At 50.4% G+C, this 26,625-nt stretch overlaps 1 protein-coding gene across 1 annotated transcript; it reads right to left on the reverse strand.

Moving 5' to 3' along the window:
- Positions 1 to 2,494: 2,494 nt before the first annotated feature.
- PGM2L1 (phosphoglucomutase 2 like 1) lies at positions 2,495 to 26,315 on the reverse strand. Its single transcript, XM_036404228.2, is given in 14 exon segments — positions 2,495 to 5,916; positions 6,752 to 6,885; positions 7,106 to 7,295; positions 7,699 to 7,828; positions 8,228 to 8,321; positions 9,828 to 10,007; positions 10,772 to 10,873; positions 11,068 to 11,257; positions 11,954 to 12,147; positions 13,742 to 13,825; positions 14,463 to 14,547; positions 16,387 to 16,493; positions 19,998 to 20,165; positions 26,012 to 26,315. Coding segments are annotated over 14 exon segments (1,872 nt in total). The 5' UTR covers positions 26,123 to 26,315; the 3' UTR covers positions 2,495 to 5,813.
- Between the last annotated feature and the right edge of the window lie 310 nt (positions 26,316 to 26,625).

The following is a 26,625-nucleotide window of genomic DNA, read 5'->3' on the forward strand; positions in this document are numbered from 1 at the left end:
AAGAGGCTGAGTGTGGTTCTTCTTTAGTGCAGAAGAGACCAAAACTCCCTGTGTGGTGATGGCAGCTGGATTTATCCAGGAGAAAGAGCTGGGCTGGAGCATCACCCTTGTCCTTGCTGAGCACAGGGCTGTGGTGCTCCTGCACTGGGGCAGGGAAGAAAATCAGCCACAAGCTGCCTTGTCCTTACAGAAACACAGAATTAATGAGAATTCTGCCCAAGTAACTTCACCCCTCAGAACCTACACACCAGGCTCCTTAGTCCTCACATTCCTTCCTCCCTCCTCACAAATTAACCCAAACCTTCAGAGGGAGGAAAAACACCCTCTGCTTTTCATTGATTCCTTTAGGAAAAGCAAGACAGGGACACTGCCGTCATACCTTGGGGAAACTGAGGCACGAACAGAGCAGGGTGGAGCTCCTGATAGCTTGCACAGGGAAAAACCTCACAGAAATGGATTTCAGTCCTCAGCAGGGTTCACTTGAAGCACTGGTGGTTCGGGATCACCACACCCAGGACAGTGCTCAGTTTGTCCTTCCTCTGCTTCAGGGGTGGTTCATCTCTGCCAAAGAAAGGGGGATTGGCAGGAAGGGTTTCTCCTGTTTACCTGTGGATGTTTCTGGGAGATGGGAGTTCCTGGCTGAGCACAGACCTGTCCCCAGCAGCAAGGGGGGCTGGAGGTGACACCACCAGGGATCAGGGGGCTCCTCCTGAGGGACAGGGGCTGGGGACACGCAGCCTGGCCAGGGGGCACAGGGGGCAGGCCAAAATCCCTGTGTGTGTTCCCCAAGCCTGGCTCCAGGCAGCCCCTCAGGGAGCTGGCACAGCAGTGCCCAGGCAGATGGGGAAGGACGTGTTTCCACTAATCTGCCCCAATCTGGATTATTTTTTCCAAATAAACCTCTGTTCCCAGCTGTTTGAAGCAAGTTTTTGGCGCGCTGGGGACAGGTGGGATTCTGGGGATGAGGGAGAAGCTGGCAGGCGTGCAGGAGATGGAGAGGATCACATCTGCTGGGTGTCCCTGTGCCAGCAGGCCCCCATGTCTGCACAGACAGGGGGACTGAACAGCTGAGGTGGTTTTGGCAGCACAGCACCCAGATCCTGAGGCTGGCATCATCCATGGGGCCTCAGGCCTCTGCTGATGTTTACTCCTATCAAGAGCCAGGGGAAAATCACCTGTGTTCAGAGCCTGGTGTCCCCCACGCAAAGCAGAGCTGGGATCCTCTGCAGCTCCTGTCAGGATAAAACAGCCAGAAGATGCCTCTGGTGCTGGCTGTCCAGGCTGACCCCCATCAGGGAGCCAGGATCAGCCAAGATCCCTGTCCTGCCTGAGGACACAGGGACACAGGCAGCCTGCAGAGCTGCTCTGTCCTCCAGCACGTGCCCCAGCCACTCGCCAGCCTGACATTTACAAATCCCTATTTTTAGATGCTCCTCATCACTTCTAATTGTTCAGGCTGCCCAGCCTCAGAAATGCTCTCTGCTTGGGCAGGATGGGTCCCTGAGCCCATTTCTCTCTCTCCCCTGTGCCTCAGTTTCCCTTTTGGCAAGCTGCAATTGAGGGGCTCCCCTTGGCTCCATCCAGGGACCAGGTTTTGGGGCTGTTGGTGCCCCTGCCTCCCCAGGCCCTCAGGTGGGATTTCAGGTGCTCCAGCAGGCTGCAGACAGCACTGCTCAGCCTTCCCAGAACCAGAATGGGACAACAGGGAGCACCCAGCCCTTCACCAGCCACATCCTGCCCCAGCAAACAGCAGCCGAGGGGGGTGAATGCAGGAGGGACTGGATCCTGAGAGCCCAGCCCAGGGACAGCCCACACGGGCTGGGCTCAGCCCATTGGTAATTAATTTAGTTACTGAATTAACATTTAAATTGGCAGGACCTGAATGCGAAGCCAGCACTGCTGCCTGCCAGGACTGATCAGCTTCCAGCGACCCTGGCTGCTCCCTGGTGGATGTCCCTGGGGCCTGGTGCTCTGCCAGCAGCACAGAGGGACCTGGAGGCTCCAGGAGATGATGCTCTGCTCACCCACACTGCTCCCACGAGCCCCAAGGAGGCTGGAGCAGCCCAGTCCTGCTGTCCTGGAAGAAATGTCTGTGTTCAGCAGGGACAAGGACAGCAGGTGCCAGTCCTAGGCTCCCCCTCTGCCTGCTGAAGTGCACCCTACGCTGCCAGGGCGCCTGCCTGGCCTTGGCTGTCCCCCACACTGAGCTGGGAGGAGGAGAGGGGCCCAGGAGAGCAGCCTCGGCAGATAAAACAGCACCAGGTACACAGGAGGCCCTGGGATGAAGGCTGCAGCCATCACTGAGGGGACACTGCAGTGCCCATCAGCCCAGAGACACCCTCCACCATCAGGGACAGCTCAGTGCCACCAAAAGCAGGAGGCTCTGAGCAGTCTCTTGTTCTCAGGCCTTATCCATGGCACATGGATACCCCTCCAAGCCCAGCTCAGCTTCCAGGGCAGAAGTGTTTGGCTAAAGAAGACAAGGAAACCTGGATTGAGACTACGAAGGGAATAGTTTATTACTTAACACTTCATTCAGCTAAATCCACATAGCAGTACACAGAAAGTCTTCAGAAAAGTGCAAATTCTCACTCTGTATTTGTAATACGCCCCAGTTTTACAGAACAGACACCAGGTAAACAGCAGTACAGATCCAGAACTCCCCCAGCTTCCAGGCAAGGGGAATGATGCAACTTGAGATGCTTCAGTCACCTGTACAAAGCCATTTTCAAGCAGAGGGAATCAAGCTGGACTGTAACCACTCAGTGCCACCATGCAAGGAGCCCTCTCTTAGCTGGGGAGAGGACAAAAAGGGGAAGACAAAACAAAGTGATACCAGTTTTAAAATTAGAGACCATCCAGGTGCTTCCTAAGGCAGCACACACATCCCACCCTGCCCAAGGGACAGATCCCAGCTCTCCTGGCTTCCACCAGTGTCACACAAACACTTCTGCAAGGAAATGGGGGCTGGAACCCCCCCCCCTCAGGAGCCTGGCAGGGAGGGCACCCAGATTGCTGAGCCAGGGAGCAACAGCAGGGATGTGAGCATGCAGGTAGCCAGCCACAACTCTGAGAGCCCCTGTCCCAGGCCCATGGACACACAGCTTCACCAGAGAGCAAACCTGGGGACAAACCCCAGCCCCCTGGATTTTATCCAACGCTGGCTGTATGACCACAGCTTCGGCCACTGCCCAGCTTTTGACAAGGTGTGTTTTACCTGGGAGCACCTCAGAAACAACATCCACGGCGCCCTTTGATCTGTGACCTGCTTTGTACTCGGGTCAGAAAGGCCTTTGTTCTTATCTGAGAGTGGGAAAGAACAGCTGACAACTCGAGGAAGGCTGTGCACAAACCAAGTGAACTCTACCACGATGCATTACAAAGTTACAGGGCAAGGAAACGAGAATTCCAGTCCTTCACGGTAACAGAAGTAAGGGATGCGAGATCAGAGCGGGGAGATAAAGGAGTTCCACAAATGGAACAATATAAATATATCAAACAGTTCCAATACAGTAGGAAAACAACAGTAGCAGCAGTTTCAAAACAGCAAATAGTAATTATACCCTGAAAGTACATTCAACACGTTGTGCCTGCTGCTGTCCTCCCAAAAGCATCACCACAGCTACAGCTCCCTGACAGACCTACCCATGGGGAAAATCCCAGACACAAAACACCCCACAGCTGGGTTTTCTTCCTTAATTAAGCATAGTTAGCCTAGGAACAGCTTCTAACAACGCTGCTTTGAAAACATTTTCTCCGTTTCTAGCGCTTGCCTAGAGACACAAAGCAGGTCTCTGGGAAGCTGCAGATCCCTGCTCTTTGTAGGAGCACAGCCATCACTCACAAGACACAATAACACAGCTGGGCTCACCACACGCACACACACACACTGCTTTTTACAGTGTTTGTTCAAAATTATGTCCCAAGTCACTTGTTCTCTTCACTGTCTGGAGAAGAAAACCCTCAACGCCTCAGGGTTTACTCTGCTGCCAGTGGAAGCAATGGCAAGAGCTCCTTCGAGTTCAGTGCAGTGGGGATCCAGATCTGCCCCCTGTCTGGGAGAGCTGAGGGCAAAGCAGCAGCCAGAAATGCCTGCCCAGCCCTAGCCAGCACAGACAACAACAAAAGCATCCTCTGAGTGTGTCTGGGTTTGCCTATTTTCCCCACCATGTCAGTCAAATGTACAGTCAAGGTAGAAGAAACCCAAGCTTTTGGCATGAGATACATTTCACTCACTGGCAGAACAATTCAGAGATACTCTCTCTAACATAAAAAAATAAATAAATAGCAGTGACAGGTCAGAACTTGTGCAACACAGACCTTCTCTAGAACATGTACATTCACGGACACTGAAATACTTCTCCATGGACATAGTGCAAAGCTGCTGGCAGCAGGAAACCCCCAAACCTCAGGGCTCTCTGAAGCCATGGAGAGGCAACACACACCAACAAACCCACCCTGTGGCATCCAGCTGCGAGGGCACCAGCAGAGGGAGGATCAATCTACCTGGAGAGGCAGCAATAGTAGCAAAACAACCGCTTCAACTCCAGGGCACCTTGGGCTCTCCTCCCATCACCTCCACACAGGTAAAACCCAGCACTGAATTGCTGCTGCTGCCCTTTACTTGCTGCCAGTGACAGCAGGGAGCTTCCAGAACCAGCTCCCCTGGGCCAAAACAGGGCCTTTCTTGCCCAAAATCCAATAGAACCACAGGGAGAACTTGAGTATTGGTTTGGGTGGGTTTTTTTGGAAAATGTGATTTCAAGTCCCACTTGCTATTTGAGCAAAGGGAGAAAAACAAATGAGAGAAGCTGTTAAAAATTTACCCTTGAATAATAGTATTTGCAAAGTGCTATTCTAACAAATTACCTGACAGGACATGACAAAAAAAAATTAAGAAATCACAATTTAGTAACTGTGTTAGTCTTATCTTCACTTTCTTCCTTGGTTTTCTTTTTGTTGTTTTGTTGTTTTTTTTTTAATACACAGACGATATAAATACAAGCCAGCAAAAACCAAAAAGTCACTGACTAACATTTAAATTAAGTAATGGATACAGAAAATCAAGAAAGCTTAAGACCCTGCAGAGATGTGGGGAAAAAAGTAGCTACAGAGCCTGTGGTAGTCAGGAGGGGCAATTTTACCAAGGAATGACCAAGTTCCTGCTCCTTTGGAAGCCTTGGAAAGGCACCAAGCAATTCCAACCCCAAGCTGCAGCTGTTGCCACTATTGTCTCACTGCCAATTATTTTAAGACACACAGAGGAAAGCTACAATGCCCAAGAACACCTTCACCAACAGAAGAATTCTTAGGTAGCTGAAAAATGCCAACAATTTGCCTACACAAGAAATGCTGAGCTCTGCTTGGATGCTTTTGGAAGTGCAGACCTGAATGGAAGGTCTCAGAGCTGCAGGGAAGAAGCAGCCTTTGCTGTCAGTGTGGAGTGATCACTCCTTTAAAACTTTAAAACCTTTTCTCACACAAAAAAAGAGGTGTTTCAGGTACCTGAACTGAGTTTAAGACAAGATGTGGCAGCTAAGCTCAGCTGTCTCAAAAGGTACTCGGGCAGTTCATTTGCATTGGTGTGGGCTAATTAAACTTTTGGTCAAAAGGACTGAAAACTGCAGCAATAAATCCCCCCCTTTCCTCTGACCTCCTCTCCTTATCCCAGTTTGGTGAAAAGCCTGACAAAAGAAAGCTTCTTCTGCACAGAAAAAGAACGCAGCTGTTTCAAACACACACACACACAGACACAGAGATGAGACTGGTTCTGCTCCTGGGTCCTTTGTTCAAAGCCTCCCCTGGCTCAGGCTCTACGCAGAGCGCCAGGTCAGCCCGTTCTTGACAGGCTCCAGGAAATTCTCAATCAGAGCCTCTATCAGCTTCTGCAGCTCTTCTTCCAGCACGCTTCTGTCACTGCAGGAGACAACAGGCCCAGGTCAGAGGGCTGGGAAATGCCCAAAGTTAAACAAACAAACACACAGTGAGACCTGATGGGGATGGACTTGCTCTGATGTGTTTCCCACCCCTCCAGGTGTGGAGACTCCTGCTTTAACAAGCTCCTTTCCAGCAGGATTATCATGGCTTGGGCTGGAAGGGACTTGAAAAGATGGTGCCCAGAGCCCTCTAGTGGCCTTTTTCTCCTTTAATTAAATTAATTTCAATACTGCAATAATCAGGTGGTGAGGCCCGGGCACAGGTTGCCCAGGAGTGTCCAAGGCCCAGCTGGAGCAACGTGGGATGGTGGAAGGTGCAGAGGGGTGGAACAAGATGGTCTTAAGGGTCCCTTCCAACACACAGCATTCCATGATTCCATAATCATGAAGAGGAGGTTTCTGTGGTGTAAGCACACCCTGGATTCCCCCCCAGTTTTAAACTGGAAGTGGCTCAGCCCAGGTGAACAGCACCTGGCTGTTCTCCCACAGCTCAGGGTAACACAGCAGATTCCCAAAGGCAGTGGGAGCCCACCTGGCTGCAAACACACCCACCAGCAGCAGCACAACTCCAGCAGAGGGACAACAGCCTGGACGTGACACCTTGGCCCCCTTGACAAGGTGAGGGTTGGTCACAGGCTGGCCTCTGACCTCAGAGAGCTTTCCTAGCCTGAACAACCCTGTGATTTTGTCACCTGAATGCTTTTTAACCCTAAGTAACGGGGGAACTGGGTTTGTTAGAGAATCCTGCTGCAGCAGATGCTGAGGGCCCCCTCCTGGTGTGCTGCTGAGGGCAGCAGCAGGCTGGGGACACTGACCTGTGCCCGGGCAGAGCACACATCTCGGCGTAGTACTTGATCTTGGGCTCGGTGCCGCTCGTGCGCAGCGTGGCCACGCAGCCGTTCTGGAAGGTGAAGGTGATCATCTGGCTGCTCTTGCTCACTGGCAGCACCTGCAACACAGCAGCAGCCCCTCAGCACCCCTGCAGCACAGCAGCAGCCCCTCAGTGCCCCTGCAGCAGCCCCTGGGAGCTCAGGAGCTGCAGCAGCACCGGCATCAGCGAGTGAGCAGCGGCCAGTGCCTCAGAGTGAGCACCGTGTTCCCCGTCTGCCTCCTCCCCGGTGCATTTGGGTTTGTGCACCCCTGCCCTGCACAAACACCCTGGAACTCACAGACTTGTGGTTCAGCTGGCTGCTGTCATAGCCTGTGGTGATGTCCCTGACGTGCAGGATGCTGTAAGCCCCACAGCACTTGGGGTACGACTCGGGGCCCTCGAAGTTCCGCAGCCTCTCAAATATCCTCTTGATGGTGGCAGGGTCATAGCACAGGAAATAGGAGGTCTTGGAGATGTGATACCCATACCTGCAAACACATTGATGCTCTCATTGTGACATTCAGAGGGTTGGGGCTCGTTTGTACCCAAGAGATCTCGGTACAGGGCTTAATGCTGACAAACACCACCCTTGTGTTATTTCTGGGGTTGCATCCCTAGCCATTCCTTCCTGCTCTGTTACAGATCCATTCTGACACTGGGAAGCCATTCCCTGTGTCCTGTCCCAATCCCTCTCCAGCCCTCCTGGAGCCCCTTGTGATATGAGCTATGATGGGCTCTAATCCATCCTACATCAAAAAACCCCAAAGCAAGTTACAATGTGAAAGCATCTGAGGGACACAAACATTTACTCATATTTAAATAAATATTCCTCAGATGATTCCCAGCTCCAGAACAGCAGTGTAGAACATTCTGATGAAAGCCACCACTCACATTTCATAAATGTCAACGAGTTTCTGTGCCAGGGTCAGGCCCTGGCTCTGCAGGTAAGTTGCCATTTCTGCAATGACCACAGCTGCACTCACTCCATCCTTATCCAGCACTGATGTGCCACACATGAAGCCTAGGAAGAAAAAAGGGATGGTGGGAAAGTAACCTGACAGATTATCACTCTGATTGACCTGACTGAAGCTCTAACCTTTGATCCTGCAAAGGAAAATTGGCCAGGACATGGAGGCTGCTTTATTGCGGCTTATGCAGCAGAAATCCAATGATTTCTCATCTAACCTAACGATTTTGGGGGTTATAGGGCTGGAAAGATAAGCAAACACCAGAATCAGCAAGTCAGGTACAATTTATCATGGGAGTTGGCAAGTCAATTTGATGAGAGCAAAATATCAAAGCTATTAGGATAAAAATAAAGTACATTTTCTGTGTGTTTTATTTCATAGCTAAGATCAGTCCCTCCTAGTCACGTCCCCCCTCAGTTCTCAACAATTTAAAGGGATACCAGCACTCATACCAATAGACTCCTCAAATGCAAAGAGAACTTCTTTTCCATTGTCTAGGAGATTCTTCACTCTGCTTCCAATCCATTTAAAACCAGGGAGTGTTTCCTAAAAAAGGGGGGGGGGAAAGGGAGTGCTTAGAATATGTATTTTCAATTTAGATTCAATTCAAAGAAAAAAAAAGTATAGCCACTGTTCAGTTCAGACTAAAAAAAAAACCAAAACACCAAAGAGAACACATAATATATTTTGAATTTTAGGGTCAATGGGAAAGACAGCTGCAGAGTCAAAACACTAAAGCTAAGGGATGTTTCTCTGGGTTCTTTTTGAAGTGTTTTAAATTTAAATCTAATAAATTGACAAGTAGAATAGGGACAGTAAAGAAGCATCAGATAAGTCATATCTTCAGTTTTATGAGGAGTCCAAGGCCAAGAGCCACTGGAAAGGATTTTCCTAGTGGATACTCAAGTAGGACACGAGTACCAAACCAAGGCAAAAGTGTGTCAGGGGCTGTGGTGCTCAGATCACATCAGATCATCTGTGCTGCTCATCAGATGAGACACAGTTATTCAGGGGGAAAAGCTACAGAAATATAAGAGTAACACTTTTAGCTGCTGGGAGGGGAGAGCACTGTTCTGGGGGGTTTTACATAAATCATGCAAAAGCAGCCAAAAGCTTGGAAACAGCTTTTCTTGGAGAGAAGGAAGTTACAAATAAAAAGGAAGGAAAGCTTTTAGAGAAGGCCAAGAGGTTCTGTAAATTCCTAGTTCCTCTTTTTCTTTCAGTCAAGTATGTCCTTTTTCAATTAAAAAAAAACAACAAACAACAAACAAACAGTATTTAGAGAACCAAATCCACTACAGAGAACTGACATTCGCCCTGATTATCTGGCCAGTCACTCAAAATGGTTCTCAGAGCTGCTTTCAATTTTAAATTCCTCATTTTTTGGCAAAACATTTATTCCTATTGCACATGGATTTAATTAAGACACATATGAACAAGGCCTGGCCCTTTTTATGTTTGTGCCATGATTTCAGGCACTTGGCTCTCTTCTGGCTAACATCCAACAGAAATCAGATTTAATTTGGATGCAGGAGCTAAACTGTCAGTCTGGGGGGGAAGACCCCCAAGCTTCTTTTTTAGCAAGTTCTTCACAAAGCTGTGCATTAAAGGTCTGAACACAGGAGCTCCTCTGCCTGAAGTAAACCCAAAATCAAAACCCACTGGCACAGGGCACCTGAAGGGCCATTGTGTAACCTCCAAGTGCTCCTTACAAACCCACAACACTCAGAGTGAGCAGGGCAGGCTGCACAAATCCCCTTCTCTCACACAGAGGGATTTCAGATAACAGGAATACCTTAGCTGTGGTTATCTGCAATCCAGGTGTTCATTCGTGTCCCTGGGACTGAGCTTTGCCCACGCTGATCTCCCAGTCCCAGAAGGCTGAGGAGGCTGAAGTCAGGCTTGTGTGGGTGGAGGAACATCCTCTGCAAGCTGGAACCCCTCACAGCTCCCAGCCAGGAGCCTGGATGCCATGTCCCCTGCCCACCCTTCCCCCCGTGAGGCCACCAGCAGGGCCTTGGATGGAGACAGCACCACAGCACCCACACTCACCTCAAAGTGAAACCCCTCTTTAAGGGCAATTGCCCTCAAGATCTTGGAGGAGACCGTGGTTGCCAGCATGTAGACATTGCTCACGTCAGCATCCTGGGAGCAGTTCTGCTTCCAGCAGGAGAACATCCACCAGCCAAACAAGGCCGCCAGCTCATTGCCCGTGAACACCTTCCAGGGCCGCTGTGGGGAGAGGCGAGGGAGGATTGCTGAAGGCCCTCAGCACCCAGAGAGGCAAGGTCAGGGCTGGGCGAGAGGATTTCTGCAGTCCCTCAACAGGGCATGTGAGCACAGCACTGCCAAGCTGCTCTAGGCAAAGCCACCCTACTGACAGACTCCACACCCATCACACCTCAGGGATCTACAAGGCCAGGGCCCAAAGAGAGCCCCAGGGTCCCCCCTCTGGCACAGCCTGGATGAGCCAGCAGCACAAGAGCAGTCTAGAACTGATCCACACAGAGCAGTCTAGGCAACCTGAACATTGCAGGCAGCTTTCACTTACACAGCCATCAGAATTGGGGCCTGTTAGTGGGAGGAAAATAACTTCTGTTCAGTATGAACAAGCAGGGGGAAACAAAAGATTAAAATTCAAAATAACAAAACAAACAAACAAAAAACCCCACTCCACCAAAAAAGTCCATGACAACTGCCAAGGAAGGTTTGCCTGATATAAATGAAAACACAGCAAGCCAAATGATTTTACTGCCTTCAGTAACCACTCAGTTTTCAGCTCAGCTTTGTTTGGCCATTTACTATTACACCAGCAAGTATTTAATCTACTCTTTGCTGGGTGAATTGATCTAAAATGCATTTGGAGCAGTACCAAAGGATAAAACTCGAAGGACAAAGGAAAAGAGTGGATTGAAGGCTTGTGACTGGCAATTTGGGGAGGTTCTATGACTGTCACCACCTTTTCTGCAGGAAGACACAAGAAAGGGTCCCACCACTCACTTTTCCTGCTGTTCTGCCACTGCCAGTCTATCTGCATCTGGATCAGTGGCCACCACTATTTTGGCACCTTCTTTCTCTGCCAGCCTCAGTGACAGCTCCTGGGGGAGAAGGAGGGACAAAAAAACCAAAATGTGAGCGTGAATAAACCCCCAACCTTCCCACTTACCCCTAACACCCAGTGAAAGAAAAACCCCCCATGGGTTTCCCATAGCTGAAAGCAGCTTCCCCCTGCTCTCTCCCCTCTCAGTTTGCTTTTCCCCATAGAAATCAGCTGAATTAGAAACCAGAATACCAGCACAGATTCTCCTTCCTCAGGATTGGGGCACTTGACAGTGGAGAAGTCGGGGTCTGGATCTTTCTGCTCAGGAACTGGGATGGGGGGCTGGAAGCCAAAGGCTTGGAAAGCGAGCTGCACGTAGTCGTGGCCGACGCCGTGGAAGGATGTGTGCACAAACTTCAGACTGCTCTGCGCATTCAGCTCCCTGCAGGGAAACACAGCTTCAGCAGGATCCCAGCTCTCCAACAAGGCTGCTTGTGAGGGAAAGGAAAGCCAACTGCAATTCCCCTGTGGACTGCCCTGCTGATTGCTGCATTAATTCCAAAGGAATCGGTCAGAGTGCTTACTTTGCACTAGAAATCGCTGGGTTAAAGCTGCTTCTCCTGGAAGATGAAGTATTTACCTTCTGCTGAAACAGATCAAAGTCTCCCAAGAATAAACCGTTGATTTCTACATCAAACTCAAGCTCTTCCACCACCTTAAAATGTTATTTCCAGCTCTGCTTCATGCCATCCGTCCTCCTCCTTTCATTCTCATCCTCTGCCCCACCTAACCTTCAGACTGAATCTTTTTATGCATGTGCACCTCACTTTTACTCTGAATTTCAGCATTTTATTCAGAACTCTCAGAGCACGTTCGCTTGCAACAAAGGGTTTCCACTGGGATGTTTCACCTTAATTCCCAAAGGCAGATTATTCTCATTATTATTCTCAATCAAAAGGTTGAGAATAATAATGATAGGATAATAATAATGATAGATATAATAATAATAACCCTGAGGATGGTGACCCTTGAATTTGAGGACACCTCAGACAACACAGGGAGGCCTGTCTGCAGTCAGTTTTTCCCACATGCAGCCCACAGCTTACTTAAAAACATAACTTTTTGCTTTATACAATACCTATGATAGCAGATCTTGGTCAGGTCCTCCATGTAGCTGTCACAAATTTTCTTCAGAGGATCCTGCCTGAGGGGACTGGTGTCCACCAGATTTTCGTTCCAAGAGCCATTCCATGGCTCCACACACTCTTCTATGCATTTTATAATTTCCTTATCGTGAGGAGAGGTGATCTGTGCTCCATTTTCCCAATAAACCTGGGGTAAGAGGAAGGAAAACAACACTCAGTTTATTTGCAAAGACTATTAACCTGATAAATTCTTTGAGCTGGAGGATTCCACCTACTTTCTGCCTAAGCCATACAGAGGACTCAGCATCTGACTGGCTTGATTCTCAAGACATCTGGAGTCATCCAGCATGAACTCCTGAGCTCACAACTGATAAATGGAGCTAACACAGCAGCACAACTGTTTTCACAGAAGCTGGTGTTGAACTATCACAGCTGAAATATCAGGATGTGAGAAACCAAAAGCAGGCACTCGTATCTGGGAGTGCTGTGCAAAGTGTAACAGTGGGAAAACATCACCTTCCCCAAGGCTGGCATTCCTCTGGAGAAAGGAACACAGCTTGGGTTTGAACCCAGAGCAAAGCAGATAAGCAGGGTGCCAAGGTCTGTGTTTTTCCACAGCTCAACAGCCCTAATCTCTCAGCTGGAAACACCCTCCAGAGTGGAAACTCCAGATCTAACCCCAGCTCTAATAAAGCCTTTGTTAAAGACTTAGAGGCCACTTTTCCCACACTCTGCTGCCAACAGCCTGGCTGAGCTCACGGGCCAGACCCTGCTCACATCATCTGCCTCTGCCTCCTCACCTCTGGGTCTGTCACCTCCAGCTGGCATTGCCCAAAACCTTCAGAACCTGCTGACATCCACAGGGGAATTTGGCAAAGACCAGGAAACACACCAGGGTCCTGGCAGAAGCAAACTGCTGCTCACTTCTTTGTGGACTGATGATAAGTTTGCAAACTTCTGGTATGTTTGCATCAGAAGACACAAACATCAAATTGCTTCTTGACAAATGAAGCAACTGGGAAATGCCTGTGGCTTCTCTCCTTGCTCACTGCTCCAGCTCAGCACAAACCAAGGCTGGTGAAGAGCTTCACTATGGCTCCAGGGAAGGCAAGAGCAGCTCAAGCACCCCCAGGAGCTCTCTCTGCCTTCCCTCACATGGCCATCACTCACCGACCTGCCACAGGGCTTCTAGAATGCTCAGCTAAAGTTGAGAGTTTAGTTCAGCTTCTTATAGAGCTGAGGAAGGAAATGCTCAGTTAAAACACTGCACTTGCTATTGTGGATGGTTTTATTGTCCCAAGCTTGCCAAGGGAAGCCACCCACCCTTCTTCAGTGCCCAGAAAACCAGGGCAAAAAACCAATAAAACCAAGGCTCCTGTGTTTTATGAATCCACTCTTCAATCGTTCCCACCTTCAGCACTGTGCCCTGCAGTGTGCATGAATCCACCTCAGTCTGGTTAGTTCTAAAGTGAGTTCTAAGGCTCAGCAGCAAACACACAAAGTGCTGGGGCACTTCTTCAGCTGCTGATTAGACCCTGTGGAATGTCACTGCAGGTTGATGCCCAAGACACACAAACTGTGTGCCCTTATCTCTCACCACGGACGAGTGGGTCAGCTTGTGGAGGATCAATCATTTCACCTAACTTATCCTTCTAATGGACACACACACAACAAGGGGAGCCCTGGCACAGGCTGCCCCATCCCACAGGGTTCCAGGGCCAGGCTGGGAGCAGCCTGGCCCATGGGAAGGTGGCACTGGATGGGTTTCAGGGCTCGCTCACCTTGTAGCCGTTGTCCTCCTTGCGGTTGTGGGAGGCTGTGATCATCACCCCAGCCACGGCGCCCAGCTGCTGCACGGCGTAGGGCTGCAAGGGAACCAGGGACAGCTCAGCCCAGCTCTGCCCCACACCCTGCCACAGCAGCCAGGGGCGCCCCCAGCCCTGCACCAGCCCAGCTGAAAGCCACACAGGTCAACAGCCTGCCTCCTGCAGCACAGAGCCGGCGCTAGCTAACGCTGCTCCACAAAAACAAACATGCTTCTTTATTTAATACATTTTCTAATTTATTTAAAAATGCAATCCTAAACTGGCCACCTGAAAGCCTGCACTCAGATTACAGCAGCCCTTGGACACAGAACAGAGGGATTCACAGAAAGGCTTGCTGGAAAACCAGTCACAGGTTCCCCCAGGCATTCCAGTCCATCCCTCAAAGCAAGGTCCACAGGACACACAGCACACTTATGGAATACAAGCAAGGATTTAAAGCCATGCAAGGAAAAGCTGCTGTGATCAGGGGAGCTTGGTTTTGAGGCATTAAAAGCAGAGGCACTGAGGAATTTGGTGACATGCCTGTTACAGCCTCCTTGAGGAGCCAGGCGTACCAAGCAGCCTCTATTTTTCTGTTAAATAACAGAATTTAAGGAAATTTCTAGCTCTCTTTTCCAGTAAATTCAAATACTCCCATAACTGTGTGTTGCAACAACAGGATGAGAAGGTGACTCACCACAAAGGGGGTAGGGACATAGGTGGAGAAGAAGTACACAAGCACATCTTTTGCCAGCAGGACCGCTGCAGTGAGCTTTGCAAGCCTACCAAGGGGAAAAAGGAAATATCCAGTCAGGGCAGCCCAACAGCCAGATGGAACCCCTGCCACCTCCAGGCACTTGTTTCCTGAGGCACTCCACTGCTTTTTGGCCTCTGCCTGGAGTGGTATCCTACAAATGGCACAGTCAGGGTCAGAGCTCTCAGGCTGCAGAATGGGAGCCAGCACTGCAGCCCCTCCGTTAAACCAAGCAGATATCCCACACACAACACACATCCTCTCCCCAGCTTCCCAGGGAGTCTGAAGCACCAGATGTCTGCAGCAGCAGCTTTGGGAAAGGGTTGGGAATGCCACACTGAGCTCCTTTGCCAGCCCTGCCCAGCAGCTCCACACCATGCCCAGGAAGCAGAGCTACTCCTAAAAAATATCCCTGCACAGCAGCACCCCTCATTCCAGAATGTTTAGGAACAGGAACAGCGCCCAGAGTTCTCACTTTATTATAAACTTAATAAACTATTTATAATAAAACTTACAAACTATCACAAACTCTCACTATTATAAACTTTCAAGCACCAGGGAGGCTCATTCTCTTCCAGGTAACTGATACCAAACATTTTTGCACAGCTCAGGAGATAAAGGGAAGTCTCAGAGGCAAAGCAGAGCAGATATTGAATGGTGTAAGCTCACCTTGCTCTCACAGGCACCAATACTGACTTCCCCTCTCTCCATCACCAGCAACCCAAGCCTCTCCAACTCAGAATTCCCCTGCAGCAGCTGCCAAAAGCCACCTGAGACCACCTGGAAGGGTCTGAGAGCTCAGCTGGGAGCTGAAGCCACTGGAATTCTGCTTGGTTCACAGGACACAGCTGGGTGACCTGCTGCCCACAGTGCTGGGACAGCACTCTGCTCCCTCTGGGAACACCTCTGGGGGAGCTCAGCTGGATTCCAGCTCTGGGGATGGGGGGAGCACACACAGTCAGGAGCTGAGGTGCTGCTTGGACAGGAGAAACACCTCTGTGACCCTGCAGGCTCCATGCCAGGCTGTGGGGGGCTGAACAGGAACTCCACTCCTGCAGCTCCTCATTTCCAGACTGTGCCTAACCCACACGGCCTGGGGAAAAAGGGCCACACACACACCCCAGGGGAGAGGGGAGACTCACTGCATTCTGTGCTCTACTGCACCAGGGACTCCTTCACCCCCAAAACACTAAACACTACTACATTTCGAAAGAAAAAGAACTGTTAGTTACAACAATGACTGCAATAACTGACTCCTCCTTACCAAAGCACTAACTGGCTACTGGGTTGGCTTTTTTGCACAGCATGCCATCACCCACGTGGGTTTTGCTGCCCAGTGACAAGGGATTAAGATTCCTTGTCGGGAATTCGGGAAGCAGTTTCCTCCCCTTTCCTTGCAAGGAGCACAGTTTGCCACTGCTGGACATCCACATTTTGAGCATTCCAGGTAAAACCCCCTCAAAGTGAGAATACACAGGGTTACAGCAGGCTGCAGGTGGAACTGCCCTCCCCCAGGCAAGCTTAAATCGAGTGTGAGGTTCCAGAGAATGAGAGTGTCAAAAGGGCATTAATATCCAGGGGAATTTACCTTCGTGTTCTAATTTGTCTCCAGGCACATTAAGCCTAATGTTCTTGTGCATTTAATCTGTAAATTCCCTGGTGGAGAGCAAGCAGCCTTACACTCCTCCTGAGCTGGCAAACAAAGGATTTAGTCCCAGCCTCTCCTCATTACTGTTCCAGTGGACTAAGGGAGAGGAAAGAGTGTGCCCAGCTCATCCCAAACCAAAAGAGAAAGTGCTGACAGGACAGAAAGCATTCAAAGCCACAATTTCATTTCTAGTCTTGCAGATGTAATCAATACTCATACTTCTTACTGCTGCAGTTGCTGGTGACCTGACCTCGTGTGTCATATCCAACAACAAAGCCTCTCTGCTTAAAGTCTGAAAAGTTCCTCTCCAGGTACTTGTAGATCCCCTGGAGAAAAGAAAAAAACAGGAGAAAAGGAGAATTAGCTGGGCTGCAGCACACACAAACACTGAAGGCGATCTTGCACAAAGGATGGATCATGTCAGCAGGCAAAACACAGCTCAAACACATCAATATATTCACAAAATTATTCAAACATTAGTCACAAAAGCAGCAGTGGCTTTCCCCCAGTGGTCACTGAAAGAAAGCAAGTAACCAGAGAAACTTGTGGGAAATAAAAGTGAGCAGGAAAACAACAATAAACCCTCAGGAAGCAAACACTCATTTTCAATCCATACTGTGCTTTGTTTATTCAAATCATCTTCTCAAGGCTGAATTGAGAAAAATCCATGTTTTGGAAGCTCTGTACCAGCATTAAACAGATTTTCCCCCCAGCCAGTACTTGGTGCAATCCTTCAGGATGCTTTTCTCTGGGTGTCTGGAAAGGCAGCCTGCAGTTCAGCCAGGATCCCTTCTCTTAAATGGCTTTGGCCCTTCAGAACCCCAGATTGTCAAGGCTGGGAAAGGCCTTGGGGACCAGGTCCAAGCAGGCTCTCCAAGGACATGCCCCAAAGCATGACCTGTTTACACAGAGCGAGGGAGATATTTACTCTTGAAACAAAGAGAAACCTTTGAATAGCGGCAGGACTGGAGGCTGTGATCCCCTGCTGCAGTCGCCTTCACGCTGAACCCAAAGCACACCAGGTGCTCACCCTGCCAACAACTTCCACTCACAGCTGCGAGGAGAGGAGACAGCAACGGGAAAAGCTCTTCAAGCTGACTTGAACAGCATCTGAAGACACGAACAGCACATTTCCTATAGCAGAGCCGTTATTTAGGCTAAGATTTGGTATGAAGGAAAACAGGAACGTCTTCACTTTCAGCTATGGAGCAGTTTGCTCAAAAGCAGCCCCTAAAGCTCAGCCACAGGGTTCATAGCTCAAGGTAACTCAGTCCTTTGGGACTTGCTTGCTATCCAAACATCTTTATGAACGCTGCAGAAAGTAAACCAATAAATGCCGGTGAGGAAGTGAAAGCAGAGCCTCTCCACTGCCCAAACCCTCTGCCTGAGCTCACACCAATCCTCCTCCAGCTGCCCCAAGGGCAGCGAGGAATCCCAGCACCTCTGGGGTTAACTCCTCCCTTGGAAAAGCGTCTCAATTTAAAGAATTTGTATTTTCCCTTAACAAGGCTCAGGTTTCCATAGTGTCCCTAATTACTTCTGCTATTAAACCCCCACCACTTCTAAAGGAGGCACAAGTGCATCTGGTGGTGATAATTAATGGCTCATTAGCAGGTGCCAGCACTCAGATCTCAGCCACAATTCTCCTCAGGTGACTCAAGTACCACAATTGCCTCTCCCACGGCGTGGTTTGGGTGATTCCCTGATGCAAAATCCATGGAAAAGAGCAAGCCCACATCCACAGCATGGCCTGTCCCTTCTGCTCAAAAGTTCAAAAGAAGTGAGGGAACAGTGATGGTATGAAGAATAAAACAAAGATTTTTTGGTTGATGAAATCCAGAGAGGAAGGAACAGCTTTATGAAGCCCAGCATTTACATTTTTCATCTTTTACCTTTAGCTTTGCTTTTTAAGCAGCAGCAAACTCCTTGATGCAGAGCTGGCTGGTTTTGTCACTGTGCAGATCAGTGACAGGTTCCTTTCCCACTAATAGAAGCACCTGGACATGCATCAAAGCAGGAGAAAAGCCAGGGAATCAGGGCTTTATGTGGAGTTTAAAACCTGCAATTGTCAGCAGAGTCCTCAGCAAGTGCTGAATATTCTGTGCCTTCCTGGACCTGACTTTTCATAATATCAATATAATCAAATCAAGTGAAGATCCAATGAAAAAAGAAAAAAGGTCAAACGACAGAAAAACCAGCTCAAATGAAGGACACAGAACACACGTGCAACTTCACTACAGCTTATTTTAACTGAAGGAAGTATTAATTACAGGCCTGATATTTGACTGGCCAGTTATTCCTGTCCCAGGCAAGGGCAAACCCAGGGCTGTCCGCGCTCACAGCAGGACTGCTCCCGCCCTCAGCCTCTCAAAGTGCTCAGAAAAGGCTGAGATGTGCTGCAGTTCACTCCACAAACTGCAGAAAGCTCCAATCCACCCCTCAGAGGCCACGTGCCCCAGCCTGATCTGCAGCTCTAATAAACAACCAAAAATAGCAGCTGTGCAGAGGGAGCAGAGGCACACACCCTGGGCTAAAACTCCCAAAAACCAGCAGTGCCCACCCAACTGAGCCTGCCAGCTGTGCCCTGCCCAGCAAAAGGGAATTCTCCTCCCTCTGAGCCAGCAGCCTCACAAAGGGCAGGGGAATCACCCCAAAAACCCCCTCTGCTGCCAGGGAAACAGCAGCCTTCTCTGAGCAGCCTGGCTGCTGTTAACAATCCCACCCCTGGCAACAGAACGCTGACTTTTAAACCCCTTTCATCCATCTGCTCCCACTTGATCCAGAGTCCAGCTGGAGCTGCTGATGCCTCTGCAGCCTTTGCGGCAGAGCAGGCTGGCACACCTGGAGCAGCACGGGGAGGAAGCACCATCCCAGGATGTGTCCAGCTGGCAGGTCAGACACCTACAGGAAGCTTTTTTAGGGCCAAGGAGGGAGATCCTGCAGAGCAAAGCTGCCAGAGGGAAGGCTGGGTCTCAAAGCAGCACTTCCACACAAAGCCTCCCAAAACAGCCCTGGAATTTGGCCTCTCCACAAGAGTGTGGGCTCCAGTTGTAACAGCTCAGACAACAGAATGTCAAGCAGCTTTGGGGACGCCCAGCTGTTCCAAGTTCCAAGCACAGCCCTCCACCCTAGGCCAAGAGAAATTGTCATTTCAGTCACATGTCCTGAGGGAGGGGAGAGCATCAGCCTGCAAAGAGAAACCAGCTGAAAAGCTCAGGTGCACAGTATTAAATCAGACGTTTTACCAGCCATTTCATAACCATGTCATAAAACACCTTTGATTATACTTTTTATAGAAATGGAGTCTATCTGTCAAAATAGGTAAAATGCAGTACTTTTGTCATAACAAACATCTTATTGATTTCCCAAGCACAAGTATTCCAAATACCCCAGCTCGTGCTATTTTCAACAGTCAAGGCTGGGCACAAATTAACTGTTTATGCCGTTTACTCAGCCCATCTATGCCCACAACTTGTGCTGAAAACAAAAGAACAGGCTTGCTTGGTTGGGGCTTCGCCTCTTTCCTGTGGGTTATTTTCGCTGCTTTATTTTTGTAGTATAATATAGAAAGACAGGTATTTATATATTAAATATATAGATATATCTTATGAGCTTAAGGCAGCTCATAAGATCTCCAGTGCAGGGCTGTGAGGCAGACTGAGCACTGGCCAAATTCCAGCCCAGCCCAAGCTCTCCAAGCCACCTCATCCCTCTGAGCACTGAGCTTCCCATGCTTCCCCTGGCTGCAGCATCCCAGCTCAGGGCTTCCAGCAGGGCCCCAGCTGAGCCCAGCAGGATCCCCCCGGGGCAGGGGCTCCCCCAGAGCTCACCTGTGTGGACTGGATGACGGTGAGGTCGTTGATGTAGCAGAAGCCAGCCCCCATGGCCGAGCGCAGCCCGGCCGTGCCGAAGCTCAGCCGGCAGCACAGGCGCTCGCGCAGCTCCCGGTGCTTCCCGTCCTGCAGCAGGCTCTCAATCTGCTCCTTCGTCTTCTGGTTCTGCAAAAGACACCCAGGCATCCCCTCAGGGCTGGCAACCAGGAGCTCCACTCTGCATGCCCATCAGTTCCAGGTAATTCATAGGGCAAACCCCTCCTATCCTATGAACCGGCCTCCACCCTAACTCACTTCTCCCATTATTCCCACATTATCCTTATCAACAAAGGATTCAAGAGCTCCTGCTGCCACTGATGTGGCTGTCTGGTCACTAGGGCACCTCCCAGGCCCTCTGTGTGAGGAGCAGAGCCTTTAGAACAGGTTTTCCCCAAGCAGATAACACAATTCCATTCCCAACCTTTGCCCCTGGAGGATGGACAAAAACCCAAACCTCGAAGCAGCATTTCCTTCCTCCCCACCCACAGGAAACAGACACAGTAAGACCCTGGAAATCAAAGGATGGCTTAGGGCTGGAAGGGACCTTGGAGACCAGCCCATTCCACAGGCAGGGGCACCTTGCACTGGAGCAGGCTCCTAAGCCCCTCCAGAGCGGGCAGCTCTCACGCAGGCTGATCCCCCTGCTCAGGCAGGATTTCCCTAAAGCCACAGCACCAGCACAGCTTTGCACACCTCTGCTGTCTGCTCCTCAGCCATCCAGCTCACACTGAATTCACCTGGCCACCAAGCAACCCAGCCTGCCTGCTGGGCAGCCAGCTTGGGCAGGGCTCACACAGCAGCACCTGCAGAGGGGCAAAACGCTGCTCTGGAGGCACAAGGGTACCACTCACATGTTTTATCAAAATCCTCCTTTCACTAGGATCTTTCTCCTGAGAAGCTGGGAAGCTTCAGCCTCTCCGTGTTTTGCTGCTTTGGAATGTGATTTGGAGAACTGTTTACCCAGCATGTGAATTGTTATTACTTGATGACCAATGACAGCCACCTGTGTCGAGGCTGTGAGCAGTCACAAGATTTTATTGCCCATTCTTTTCCTCTCCTCGCTAGCTCTCTGATGTCTCCTTTCTCTTTCTTCTACTATATAATTTTCTTTTAATATAATATACATCATAAAACAACAAATCAGCCTTCTGAGACATGGAGTCAAGACTCTCCTCTCCTCCCTCATCCTGGGGACCCTCAAACACCACCCCACAAGGGCCCCTCCAGAGCAGTGCTGCCCCAAGCAGGGTAGCAAGGAAAGGTCAGAAAAGGCAGATGGCATCTGCAGGGCAGGGGTGAAGCTGCCCTGACATTTAAATCAGAGGTCAGGCAGCACTGGGAAGCACACTCCAGGGGGAGGCTCTGCAGGAGGAAAAATAATCCACAGAACACACTGAGAAATCTGAAATTATTTCTGCAGCTTGACAGCAGACCGTGCACACTAGACATGTGAATTTCAAACAACTTTTTCTTTCTTATTTTCATGTCTGTGTGCTCTGAAATAAAAGGCAAGGCATTATTGTCCAGGCTCCTGGATGGGCTGGCAATCCAAGCAAGGCACTGCTCACCACACAGGCCCAAAAAGAAACAACAACAATGGGGCACAACAGGCATCAAACCAGAACAGTGCAAGGCCCTCTCTCAGCTGTTCACAGGCAGCCAACCAGAAAACAAATGACTGATGTGAAAAGAGTCTGAGGCAGGACTATTGAAAACCTCATTCCACACCAGGACAGTGCAGGGCTTGGCTTTAAAACCCAGTTATTAAATTACACAGCATCCTCTGCAGCTCTTCAGGGCACACTGCACGCTCCCCTGCAGAAACAGAACAGAAATCACACATCCCACAGCTCATGGAGCTCTGCAAAACTCAGGCAGCGCTCCAGCAATAGCACAAACATGTCTTTTAAAAATAGATTAACGAGCATTTTTGACTGAAGCTACTTAATTAATTCCCTAAGGAATAAAAATCCCAGTCTGGCATCACCTTTACTCCTTCCCAGCTGCCCAGCCTGCCCTTTTACCCCAAGCTGGAGTTTCACACCACATGGCCCAAGATTTCCCTTCCTGCAATGCCCAGCCTGGCTCTGAGCACTGTCTGCCCCCTGACCTGGGAATTCCACAACACTGCTGACACTCAACCCCCCAAAAAACCCAAAAAACAGGGGCTCTGCTGGTTGGCTTGGCAGCTATGACATCAGGTCAGAGGGCTCACAGGGGCTTTTGTGATGCTTCCTCTTCCCAAGAGCAAAAAAGAAAAGTTTCTTGGAGATTTTAGGCCAAATTCACACCTTCAACCATGCGATCAGCACCAGAATTTCTGTAGAAAATGCAGACATTTGTTTACTTGATCAGCCTCCTCAAGCACTAGGAATACTTCAACTTCATTATACAGGAATAAATAAATACATGACACCTCTCTAATAGACATATATATGTCTATTAGACATACATATATATGTACACAATAAATCTAGGCTATCTCATATAAATATGTACATAATAATTATACCAACCTGTTATAAATGTGTATATAACAAACAAATTATACTGACCCAATACAAATGTGTATATAATAACTAAATATGATACATAATAACTAAATTATATGTAATATTATGACATATAATAACTAAATGATACCAACCTGTTATAAATGTGTATATAATAACTAAATGACACCTACCCAAGAGAAATGTGTATATAATATGATACTGGCCTAATATAAATGTGTATATCATTACTAAATTATACTGACCCAATATAAATGAGTATATAATAGCTAAATATTATATATAATAACTAAATTATATATTATATATTATATATAACATTATGATACATAATTACTAAATGATACTGACCCACTATAAATGTGTATATAATAAATAAACTATACTGACCCAATCTATACAATGACACCCACCTAATCCATCCCCCCTGGTGTCTGTGGAGCACACATCTGTAAATGTTTAGCACAGCCTACAAAGGCCAGGCCAAGGCCCCAGTCAGGAGCCCCCAGCTCCCTGTGGAAGAGGTGTCCAGCTGCAGCAGGAGGTGGCAGATAAGGGACAGTGGCCCTGGGAACACACCCTGCTGGGGCACAAAACCACAGCAGCACAGGGCTCTGGTTGGGTTTCTGGGTGTTTGGGTTTTTGGGTGAGCTGGCTGTGCCACAGGGTATCCCTGCTCCTCGTCCCTGCAGGTCCCCCAGGAGCCTGCCTGGATTGTTTGCATCCTTTAAATAATTTAAGCTATTGCATTATAAATATAAAAAACAACTGTTTATAAGAAGTCACTGCCAGAAGCAGAGCTCTGGGGTCACAACCTGCACGAGACTCTGCAACACATTTCAGAAAGGCTTGAAGAAGTGTTATTAAGCAGAAAGGAAAAATATATACTCTCTGCCAAACTTGCAGCTTGCCATGTACTGCACAGTCACCTGCTGGGGCAAAACCCACACTTTTTGGGGCTCACCAGGGTTCAATATTTGGAACAAGTGGAAAAGTAAAGACGGGGCATTAATGAGTATTTCTTATGGCTCTTTCACACCCAATCTTGTTAATCACCTGCACTTACCACCAGAGTTAGGTTTCAAAGCTAATACCCTGTCAAAATAATTTACTACTCACAGCAATTTATTCTTTCTGTTTTGCACACACTATGCATGCATAGCTGAAAGAAGGGGGAAAGCCTCAAGCTGGTTTGAGCTTCAATGAATTTTTCCACGGCCTTCATTTTCCCCATGTTATCCTTAAAAATTCACTTAAAAGCCTTAACAAGCAAAAATATTGCAAGGCAAATGGCTGGAGAAAGTTACTGGTCTCAAGCTATCAACTCAATTTCCTCTTGGAAAGCATCTCCAAAGCCACAAAAATTACAAGAACATCTCAAAAGCACCTTACCAGCAAGGAGGAACCCTCCACTGAGAAAATGACGCTGAGCCACGAATTAGGGAAATTTGGGGAGGGTGCAGTGAGTGGGGCCTGCACCAACAGCTCCTGGGTCGTTCATCCCAGGCTTCCCCCCACGGGGAGCTCCAGCAGAGCCTCCGGGAGCCCAAGCCCTGCAGGCAGCCCAGGCGTGCTCCGAGCAGCCTGGCACAGCCCAGACCCTCCCAGGAACCCCCAGGGGCGCAAGCAGGAAAATCAGGATGTGGAAGAAGGGGAATTAAAGGGAGAAAGTGGGGAACAGTGCCCAGATGCTGGCACGCCTCACCAAGGAGGGCTGCACAGGAGCTCTGCCTCCTCCTGAGCGCCAACACCCAAACCTCAGAGGACACAGAGCACGGCCCTGGTAATTAATTACAGCCGGCAATTTCCAATCAAGCCGGAGGGCAGAGGCCTCCCCCAGCTGGGAACGGAGTGCATGGATTTTTCCTTTATCAGGGGCACCAAAAACCCCTGCAGCTCAGGAAGCTGGGGGTGGGAAGGGGGGGCTCAAGGCTGATAAGCAGCAGAGGTTTGTGGTGAGCACTGGAGCAACAATCCCTGCTCCTGCCACATTCCCTGGCCGCCCCCACCCCCGTGGAAGCTCACACGTTTTTAGGGAAGGCAAAACAACCTGCTAAAAGCAGCAAAAGCCTTTCACTGTGCTCACAAGACATTATAAAGATAAAATATTTACTGGGGTTCACGCTGGGTTATCACATGTGTTATCAGGAATGCTATTTCCTCCCTGCCCTCCTTCCCTCCCCCGGATATTTTCACAGCAGCAGCAGCCCTGGGTGCAGGAGGTGCAGATGGCACCTGTTAATTTCTGCAGAGCTGGGAGGAATAAACCACACTTCCAGGCAGGAATAAACCACACTTCCAGGCAGGAATAAACCACACTTCCAGGCAGGAGAGAGCTCCTCTCAGAGCCATCAGGTGGCACCTGCTGCAGCTTTCCCCCTTTGATCCTGGCAGGGTGAAGCTGGAGAGGAAGCAGAGCCAACACACTGCCTGCCGTGGCTGATAAAAATAAAGGCAAAAGAGGCCCAGGAGAGAGAAACCTAAAATAAAAATGAAGGAAAAGCAGCCAGAAGCCCAAACCCCTGGTGCACTGGCAGCTTACCCTCCCCCAGCATCAAGGTATTTATTTAAAGCACAAGCCTCAATGGTTGGACAAACCAGCCACAAAAAAAACCCTCAAAAAACCCAAAGTAACCCTTTCAACCACAGGACAGGCAAAGCACCCTGCAATACCACGCTGTTACCATGGGTTTGGGTGGTTAAATCCAAATTAACCGAGCCTGCAGTGCTCCTGACAGGAAAAGGGGAATACTGGACCCTGGCTGTGCCTTTCCTGGGGAGGGTTAAACTCGGGCAGCAGAGGAAAACACACTCACACAACATTTAACCAGCTGCTAACCCAGCCCTAGGAGGAGCAGGTGGGGCGGGCACGCTGTTCCAGGTGCGGGGAGGACACCAACCATCCCCATCCCCGCCCAGGTGAGCGCCGGGATGGCACCAACCATCCCCATCCCCACCCAGGTGAGCGCCGGGCAGTGCTCCAGGTGCCAAGACAGCCCCACCCCTGCCCAGGTGAGCACCGGGATGGCACCATCCCCCTGCCTATCCATGCCCAGGTGAGTGCCAGGCAGTGCTCCAGGTGCAGGGATGGCACCATCCATGCCCAGGTGAGCACCAGAATGGCACCGACCATCCCCATCCCCGCCCAGTGAGCGCTGGGCAGCGCTCCAGGTGCCAGGACGGCCCCATCCATGCCCATCCGCGCCCAGGTGAGCACCAGGCAGTGCCCAGGTGCCAGGATGACCCCAACCTTGCCCAGGTGAGCACCGGCATGACCCAACCCCCGCCCAGGTGAGCGCCGGGCAGTGCCCCAGGTACCCGGACCCCCATCCGTGCCCATCCCGGAGCCGGGGCCGTGCTTTGCCCGGGCGGGCGGTGCCGCAGCCCCGGGAGCGGCGCGGGCGGTGTCGCCGCTGTCGCTCGCCGCTGTCGCTATCGCCGCTGTCGCCGCTCGCCCACCTTGTCCCAGCTGAGCCACTGCCACACGGCCTTGTCCAGCTGCGCGTCCCCGGTGCTGCGGGACACCAGCACGTTCGAGTTCACGTCCCCGGGCGCACCGCAGTCGCCCATGGTGGCGGCGGGGAGGAGGAAGAGGAGGATGAGGACGGAGAAGGCGCCGCTCCTTCACTCCGCCGCCGCACCGCGCATCGCCCGCGGGGAAGGAGAGGCGGAGGAGGCCAAGGGGCGGCCGGGGCTCGGCTTTTATCGCTGCCGGCGGCGATTAACGGGAGCAACGGCGATTAACGGGAGCGACCGCGACCGCCCCCGCCCCGCCCGCCCCGGCCGCGCCCCGCCGCGCGGCACCACGGGAAATGCAGTCCCCGCCGCGCGCAGGGCGGTGCCGGGCACGCAGCGCGAACTACAACTCCCGGCAGCCTCCGGGAGCGGCACCGGCCGCGGGGGCCGCGGGTTCGCGTCCCGCCTCCGCCGCGGGGCGAAAACAACGCCCCGAAAATGTCCCGTGGGTGCCCTGCTCCCGCCGACCGGCACTGCCCGGCCTAGGGACGGCTACAGCCCTCCCTGGGACCGACCGGCAGCGCCCACAGCGTCCTGTGCTCCCCCGGGAGGGCAGC

This window comes from Molothrus ater, chromosome 2 (genome assembly GCF_012460135.2).
Source record: "Molothrus ater isolate BHLD 08-10-18 breed brown headed cowbird chromosome 2, BPBGC_Mater_1.1, whole genome shotgun sequence".
Taxonomy (NCBI): Eukaryota; Metazoa; Chordata; class Aves; order Passeriformes; family Icteridae; genus Molothrus; species Molothrus ater.